Raw genomic sequence first — 9,389 nt, 5'->3', positions numbered from 1 at the left:
AACATAAAAGCGAAACAGATTTTTAAAAATTGACAAGTAGTCAATCAAATTAACACATAAGAGAGGCATTCATACTTGAATTATAGGAAAAGGAAATATTAAGAGAAAGAAAATGCAAGTATTATTGAATACATGATTATGAAAGAGAAGGAACTAGTTTCAACATAATCATATGTGCTGGTATTTGAATAAACTGGATTTCCTACATCTTTTTACTATTGTCATTGTTTTGCTTTGTCACCACTGCAGTCTTTGTTATGATTGTTTTTGCCACTAAAAAACATTGCTATTCCCTGGGAGTACCAACACTTGTAACTAAAACCAAGTAAAAAAACAATATTTGGAAGACCAAGAGTGTTAAAGGAACTCTTCCATTAAATGAGCAATCATCATACAGTAGATACTTTGTTCAAATATCCAACATCAGGACCATAGATGCTATTAAAAGAAGAAAGAAAATTTACCTACCTGGTTCAGAAAAGAGTCAGCTATTGCACAATATGCAACAGAAATAGAAATAATCATATTGAAAGAAAAATGTAGGGTCGATGCCCCAGAAAAAAAAATAGAAGATATTTTTTATTTGAAAATGCATAATGAAAATGCAAATAAAATATATTTTAAATATATTAATGATATGTTTCATGTTTAATATATTAGTTATATATTGTATAGTCATATAAATGTATTAACTAAATATACAAATAAAAGCATGTTTTTGAAGTTAGATTTGTTTTTTTCACTTCACAAAATCATGAATAGAATGCATGTTTTTGTGTGTGTGTTCCTGTTGGCATTAGTGTGAATTCTACTTTATTCATTTAAGCAAAGCAATTTCTGCTGCCTTCTGTCAATTTTTCTTCTGCAAACTAACAGCTACTAAACATAATCTCTAATTAATGCAGAAATTTCAAAATAGAAGATAAAGATTTGGTTTGCCATAAGTATATACATTTAAATACGTTCATCAATTTAGTTTAGAAAACCTTATTTCTTTGAAAGGGATATTCCTCTTTCCATTGCCAAATTCTAAAAAATCTGGTTGTACAGGTACATTTTTTTGTTTATTTCTGGGAAATATTCTTCATTCTTCATGATAAAAATCATAGATCAAAGGAGAAGACCAATAATGAACAGAATATACTATGATTGTCAAACCCAAAAGCCTCTAAAGACTTCTCACTCCACCCACCTCCTAAGTCTCCCTACTGACTGTATTCTCTGACAATATAAAGGTTCCTTTTGTTGTTATCTGAATTGTACTCCCTTGTTTTATCTTTTTGACTTTTTCCTCAAATCCACAGTTGCTTCAAAACAATGGTGTATCATAACTTCACTTAAATTACCTTGACAACACTGTTCTGCAGAGCTAAAGCAGGGAGAGATCTATAAAGAAGTCAAGGATTGCTTTCAGTAAGAAGTTGAAGTATGGGGGAAGGTGACAATTTGACAGAGACCTACAGCCTTTAAGTTTTCTTTATTGTTGCTTGATTTTTTTTTTCTGATGATGAGATTCAAACATGAATTCCAATTGTATTTCAGAACCCAGGCACTTATCCATTTCTACTCGCCTATAGGATGAAGAGCAGGCACTTTACCTGACTTTCAGGTTTCCCTGCTGGGGCTGTCCATCATAAACGGAGAGAATGTCAAAATCCTCTTCAAGGGCGAAGGTGTGGAAGGACAGCTGTATCCTGTTGCGCTCCCCTGTGATAATGATCCAGGTGCAGTTGGCATAGTTGGGATAGCCATGCGGGAAGCCAGGGCTCTCGATGGTACCATTGGGTCCCTGGACTAACCCTCCACAGTTCTGACCTGGGAAAAAAGCACAAAAAAAGGCTTATTAGTTTGGCCATCTTTAATCTGATTTTACAATTCTCCAACCATTTTTCATCAATTTTATACTGACTGACTGCATGATTCTCATGCAAAATTGTCAAATGATAAGCACCCACACTCTGGGGGACCGCCCATTCATATGCCTCTGGGGAAAATGAGGATACTCTGGTGTGTAAGGTTCTAGTGATTCGGGAGAGTGAGGAGAAACTGGGGGTGTGGACTGAGCTTGGGAAACTGAGGAACTGTCTCCCCTCAGCCTCTGCTTGCTAAGACTGTGTTAGCAACTCTAGGATGCAGCTCCACTGAGGATAATCAGACCTCAGGAGTAGTTCTTTATAAAATAGGTCCTTGAGTGAGTTATAGGCTCAGGCTTCCAACCAGGATGTTCAGCTGGAAGAACAGGTCAGGGGAGACCTAATCAGCCACACACAACCTTCCAATCTCATGCCAACTCTGGACAAACCAAAACCCCATCCCTCCTAGACACAGCCATTCATTTCTCCCTGTCACCCCATCCTTTATCTACTGCCTTTGCTCAGTGATTCTGGGCTTACATGTCCATCTGCCTCTCCTTTCAGGTGACCACTGCCTAGAGGAGCCCCCAATGCTAGCTAGCTGCATCCCTGTGTGCTCAACTTTACTCTTCAGTTTCTTCCAACAGTCAGTCAGCTGGTGGTCACTCTGCACAGCAGTTGAGGCACCTCAGTGACAAAGAGCAGGCACTGAGATCAGGACACAGATTGTTCAAATTGCCCTGGTGGCACTTTCTTTCTATTGTAAATATCACCATCATGTGAAAACAGATTCACTCCTCTCAGATCATCACTATATCTAATAGGTTTGATGTGAGCTACTAAGTGGCTCTTGGAAACCGTTTGGGGTCTCTCCTTTCTTCTCAATCTGGCCACTTCCCACCAATGTGTTTTAAACAAATTTAAATATTTTGACACTAAAAAAAATGTTGAGAACATTTGCAAGGGACCTGGACATACTCAGATTATTTCATGCAGTGCAGGTCCTTGAACACAAGTATTATCCCAGCTTTCACTGTTGAACTGCAAACAGAAAAATTATTTCCAAATGCATTTTGCACTTAGAAAAATGCTTTGCAATAGTAGGACTCAGTGAGCTCAAATCGTTCACAGTAATATTATCAAATGCTTGGGGGAGTTTGCTAAATCTTAATAAAAAAAGATTTAATGAAAGGGATTTATGAGTTTAAAACCAAAGAACTAATAAGAAGCCCATTTTCCACTAAATTTAAATCTAACAATAACACTGTAACAAGTAGATATTAAAGCTGTGGGGTTTTGAAAGGTCTTTAAAGAAAATAGCTTTTCTGGTTTATCTAGCAATTCTTACTTCACAGTAAATCAAAAAAAAAGTGAAGACTTGATTATAAATTGGAAAAAAGAAAAATTCAACAGAAAAAAAAGTCAGCTGGAAAGGAGTTGCTATTATAGATTCATCATTTTGAGCCAGATTATCAGAAATTAAGATTTCTCCAAGGAATAACATTAGGCTACATTTAAGGTGCCAGTCAGCACAGTGCAGTTTGCAGAACGAGTCACATTTGATCAGGACAGACTTTCCCAGGGGCCCTGTTAGGAACTTCAGGAGCTGTTCAAAAGTTCCTAGCAGGGTGACTCTCAGCCTTGGCCACACTTTCTCATCAACAAAGAAGTTCTTAAAGTTTCTATGCCTAAAATAGTTTCTGATTCATTTGATCTCAACCAAGATAATCTTGAAAAAGAACAGAATAGGAGCTCTTCTGCTACTTATTGCTGTCTCTGATTGTAATGCTACAGTAGCTAAGGCAGGGTTTGAATGGTGCCAGCCAAGATGAATTGTCAATGGAACCAAAGAGAAAGTCCCAAACCCACCCTGCCTCAGATGCCAGATTTATGACAAAGCTACCCACTGCCGGGAAAGAGAAGGTGCTTCTCAACCCATGGTCCTGAGACAACCAGACTTCCGAATGGGAAAAATGAACTCTGATTCTCATCTCACAATATATTCAAAGACCAATCCAAAATTGATTGTATACCTCAATGTAAAACAATATAACGAATAACAGCAATATAAAAATTTTTTTCACAGCTTCCTGCAAACATTTTTTTTTTAATTGAGCACATAAAGTAATGATCAAAGAGCAATGATTTAGCAGGAAATCCAAGAAAAGAGAACGTGTTGGCAATACAAACATTTGAAGATGCCATATATACAAAGCAATGAATCAGCCTCATACTTTAGTAAGAAGAAGGCAACCCCATAGAGAAACATACAGGTAGTTAGAGATGCCAAAACAGAGAGGGACATTTCTCATGTTGGAAAGAGACCTGCTCCTGAAGCAGAACCTCTTGAGATGTGCTCTGCCAGGGTCAGTTCCTCCTGCCTAAGGACCCATTCTGAAAGTATGAAGAAACAGAGTTTTCTGCAAAATATAAAAATTAGCAATCTCCTTGACCTTTCTGAATGGAAGCAAACAGTCCTATCCTGCTTTACTCCAAGCAGATTTTGTTCCTCTGAGAAGCAACGATTTGCAATCAAGTTAGTCAGTACATGGTCTATGTAAAGCATCACAATTTTTATTAGAATAACAATGAATGACAGGAACTACATTAAAGTAATGATTTGTCTAAACAACATTACTATAATAGTATTAACTAAAGGCACTCAGGGTAAGTGGCATTAGTGCAGAACCCAAACTAACATGGAACTGAAGAAATCCTCCTTAATAATAATTGCTTTGAAATTGTGGGTCAAGCACCGATATCATCTACATAATGTCCATGGTTCCTAATGCACTCATAAACATAATGGCCAATAACGTTTTGAATTAAATGAGTCTCCAAACTGATAATTCCAAGATGGAAAGTAATAATAGCGAATGAGCACGCATTGGTTTATTTTCTTCAACGATAACACAATTAACTCAGGTATTATGCTAACATATATTCTAAATAAAGATTTCTTCAGTGGAATCAAGTATTATAAATGAACATAACAAAGCCCTGAGTGTGTTCGGACTACATGTGACATCTGAGTAACCTCCCAGTTCATATGCAATTTTAAATAAATGCTGTCATGGGATCTACCCACAGACCCACCACGGGCAAAGCCAATGTCGGGATTTCCCCAAAAGTTGGGAGTGGAGGTGTCTACTGCCTCTCACGTGACCCCGTGTCCCCCTGTGCTGTGGCACGCGCCTGCCACAGAGGGCGCTTGAACGTTCTGCAGGGCTTCGTCCTCGTGGCGCGTGCCTGCGCGATGCCCACCTTGCCCAGGTTCAGTCCTAAGGCGCGGTCAGCTCAGGGCCAGGCCGGGCCAGCATCTCCCTGAAACTTGGCCCTCACCATGAACAGTCCGCAGTGGCAGGAAAGGGAACGTGGGACACCGCCCCTGGAGCAGTCCCAGTGGGCTGCAGGAGGGCCGCAGACCCCGGGGCAGGGAGAGGGGAACACAGAAGATGAGCAGCGGCCAGGGGAACAGACAAGCCCTGGGCCAGCGAGTCAGGGACAGCAAGGGCTCCTGCAGGAGGGCAGCAGCTCCTGGCAGGAGAGAGCTCCAGGCATCCCTGAGGAGAGGGGAGGGCGGAGTAGGCACCTTGAGGGGGACAGAGGGGAGGGCAGGGGAGGGGAGGGCAGAGTAGGCACCTTGAGGGGGACAGAGGGGAGGGGAGGGGGACAGAGGGGAGGGCAGGGGAGGGGAAGGGGGCAGAGTAGGCACCCTGAGGGGAACAGAGGGGAGGACAGGTGGCAGAGAGGGGAGGGGAGGGGAGGTAGCCCAGAAGGGAGGGGAGTGGGGGAAAAGCAGATGGCCCTGAGGGGAGGGGAGGAGGGGGGGCAGAGTAGGCACCCTGAGGGGAACCCGGTGGGGGAGGGGAGGGGAGGTGGGCCTGAGGGGAACAGAGGGGAGGGCAGGGGAGGGGAAGCAGGTGCCCCTGAGTGGAAAGGAGGGGTGGGGCCCTGAGGGGTTGGGCACCTCCCTGCTGTCCAGCTCGCTACCCAAGGAGCCAGAGAGGGGCCCCCCTCCGGGGCCCAGCACCCTGAGAAGAGCTTGGGCAGGAGCTGCTGTAGGAAGCCACCGCCCACCGCTCCCGCCTTCCGGCACGGCAGGTGGTCTCAAGGTCTGGTAGAACCCGCCCACACCCAGCTCCTGCTAAGACCAGGCCCACACCCAGCTCCTGCAGCTGGGACTGGAGCCTCTGCAGCCCCCCAGAATTCCTGCAGGGCCCTGAACCGGAGAAACTGGTACCCAGAAAGGTTAGCCAGACCCAACAGGCTCAGGATCCGAGAGGATTGACTGCTCCCTGGGGCAGACACCCAGGGTTTCCACTCCCGATGGTGAGGGGGAGACCAGTAAACCTAGGGAGCTAGGTTTGCTCCCTAGCTCTAGAGGAGGACTGCACGAGGGACCAGAGAGCTGCTGCGGAAAGCCGGTCTCAGCATCCCCCACCAATAGGAAGAGCAGACAATCCTGGGACACCCACCGCAGACTCCCAAGTGGACCTAGACTAACCCCCAGTTGCTGGAGTCCCCAATTTAGAGCTCTGCAACCCCACCCCACCCCCCACAGAAGCACAGTTGGTCACCACCCACGCTGGGCCACCCCAGGGCACCAGGAGACTGGAAGGGCTCTATTGCAACCAGCCACAGCTGAGAGAGGAGCACAAGGGTGAGGACTTAATACACCCAGCCCTGGACCCAAGGTTAGGAATCCCGAAACAACTACCAGGGATGAACATCCATCCTGCAAACAGTGTCCAACACCTCGGCAGAAATTAGCCCTTTATTTCTCACTAAGATTTCACGTTTTATGTTTCATTCTATTTTTATTCTTTTCTTAACTTTTTTCTTCATATATTTGAATCTACTTTTTTTCATTGTTTTTAAAAATTTTTAACTTAAAAAAAAAAATTATTTATTTATTTTTTTTTATGTACCAGGGATTGAACTCAGGGGCACTCAACCACTAAGCCACATCCCTAGCCCTATTTTATATTTTATTTACAGACAGGGGCTCACTAAGTTGCATAGGGCCTCCCCGGTTGCTGAGGCTGGCTTTGAACTCATGATCCTCCTGTCTCAGCCTCCTGAGCCCCAGGGATGAGAGGTGTGCACCACCACACCTGGCTCAAACATTTCATTGTATTGTATGACTTTTTACCTCTTTTCCATTATGTATGATTTCATGTGCACGTAGTGAGTGTGAGTCTGTGGGTGTGTTTGTACTCACATGTGGAGAGATGGAAAAAATATCTGTATGTGTGTATTATTTTACTTTCACATTTATTCCTTCTGCACCTGCTTATTTTTTAGCCTTGATCTGTCTGAGGTGGGTCTAAATCCTATGTGGGTGCATGCTATTTAGATCTGAGAGCGGCTGGATCGTCCATGCCTCTGTTCTCAGCCTTTTATCTCCCCTGTATCACACACTTTCTCTACTAACAACCAGAATTCCCTGTTCCCACATCCCCTGTTGCTTCCTGTAGACCTGTCATTCCTCTTCTCCTCAGCTGACAGCTGCTAACTAGCTATCATTTGATCATTTAAAACAAATAGTTCAAACTTTCACTTTCCCACCCTACTTTCTCTGTGATTAAGAAACTGTGACCCCACCAAACAGATTTCTGTAATGCATAGCCTGTTTGTGCTGTGGTCATTAACCCAGCGGTGGCAGGGTAGATGTCTGAGGTTGAGTGCCTGGACTAGCCCACAGTTCTGTACTGCTGCTACTGATGTGAGATGATGGCAGCAGATATTGGTGCCACTCCTGGCTCCACCTGTCCCTGAAGAAGGGCTAGAAGTGACTGGGACACTTCAAGATCACAGAATAGAGATCCTACTACCAAAAAATGCAATTCAACCAAGCAACAGTGAATTTCACCCTAAGCATGATCTAGCCTCACCTGAGCCTAAATATTACTTCAACTCATACCAGGGGGAGACAAAGAATCCAAACCAAAAGTCAGGCCCAAGGAGGAACAACCACAACTTCAGGACCCAACCCCTCAACATGTATGTATTTACCAAAAACAGAGAGAAAAGCTAGAATAAAAAATAACTATACATGAAAGGACAGGTGTATGATAGGGAGGAGAATCCATCTCAATTGATGTGCTGGAAGAGTACTTCTGAAAACATAAGGAAGCAGGCAAACAAATCGCCTCCCCAAATTCACACTCCCCCACAAAGAACCTCACCAATAGGGAAGTGGGTGAAAGTCCAGAGGAAATTACAAGAAACTGATCATTAAAATATTCTCTGAACTAAAAGAAGTTAAGAGAGCAAATATAAACTATGAAATATAATTTTGATAAAGAAATAGAACTCTCAAAAAGAAATCAATCAGAACTTCTGAAAGTGAAAGACACACAGAAAGTTTTTAAAATCATTTGAAAGCATTGCCAATAGTGAAGATTGGGTAGAAAATAGAACTTCAGTACTTGAAGACAGAATCTCAGGCCTTGAAGACAGGGTACATGAATTTGAGTAAACTGAATACAATATAAGAATAGAGCATGATCAGAATATACAAGAAATCTGAAACGTTGGGATAGCATCAAGAGACCAATTCTGAGAATCACTGAGAGAGAAGAGAACATAGAGATATAAGCTAAAGGTGTTATGAACATTTTTCAATGAGATAGTTACAGAAAACTTTTCCGGTATCAGAAATGAGAGGCATTCATATACAGGAGGAATAAAGGACCCCACATAGATCTTTCTAGAAGAGAAGTTCTCCAAGACACATCACAATCAAATTGTCTAACGTAGAAAATAAGGAAAGAGTATTAAAAGCTACAAACTAATGAAGCAAACGAATGAGGTTTGGTTCTTACTTCTCAACTCAGACCTGAAAATCAAGGAAGATCTGGAATGAGATATTCAATGAAATATTCAAGATATACAAGAAAACAATTATCATCCAGCCCAGGACCACCTCTGCCAACCTCCCTGGAGCCCAGGCCCAGGGTAGGTCCAGGTCTTCGCCCATCCGCCACCCACCTGGGATCACAGGCCTAACCCACTTCCATCCTGAGACTCTGCAACCATAGCCATCGCCCTCCCCATGGAGTAGCCTCCACCGTGCACCCACACACAGTGTCCATAAGCAGCTGCATCTTGGAACAGGCACCCCAAAGCCAGTGTAAGGCCCACCCTTTCAGGCCCATCTCTGAAACAGGTTGGATCCTTTTTGGAACACCCCCACTGCTAACTTGAATCACCTCCACTGTTGCCACCACCTATAGTTGTAGTAGCGTCCATCACAGATCACCGGCAGGGTCTGAAAGCCCAACACCAAGGTGAAGTACAGACGATCTGCACAGATACTACAAGATTATAGGGTAGAAACTGTAATATTGCAAGAAAGGAAGACACATAGACAACATGAAAAAAAAAACAAAAAACAAGGGAAAAAAGTACCCCGAACAAACCAGAATACTACAATAGCAGAACTCATGGACAGCGCACTTGATGAAATGTCAGAGAAGGAGATCAGAATGTTCATAATTACAATGATCTGTGAATTAAAGAATGACCTAA

General features: G+C 43.1%; 1 protein-coding gene across 1 annotated transcript in view; it reads right to left on the bottom strand.

Moving 5' to 3' along the window:
- Positions 1 to 739: 739 nt before the first annotated feature.
- Positions 740 to 9,389, bottom strand: part of LOC131424598 (CUB and sushi domain-containing protein 1-like) — a 320,947-nt gene continuing 312,297 nt past the window's right edge. Inside the window, exon 2 of the mRNA XM_058582920.1 lies at positions 740 to 1,815. Within this exon, the coding sequence (XP_058438903.1) occupies positions 1,595 to 1,815 (221 nt within the window). The 3' untranslated portion in view covers positions 740 to 1,594. The remainder of the gene's footprint in view (positions 1,816 to 9,389) is intronic.

Source organism: Marmota monax, unplaced genomic scaffold (assembly GCF_021218885.2).
Source record: "Marmota monax isolate L192 unplaced genomic scaffold, Marmota_monax_Labrador192_F-V1.1 WCK01_AAM20220418_F8-fsc00485, whole genome shotgun sequence".
Classification (NCBI taxonomy): domain Eukaryota; kingdom Metazoa; phylum Chordata; class Mammalia; order Rodentia; family Sciuridae; genus Marmota; species Marmota monax.
Note: the sequence above shows the minus strand (reverse complement) of the source record. Positions and strands in the feature narration are given on the sequence as shown.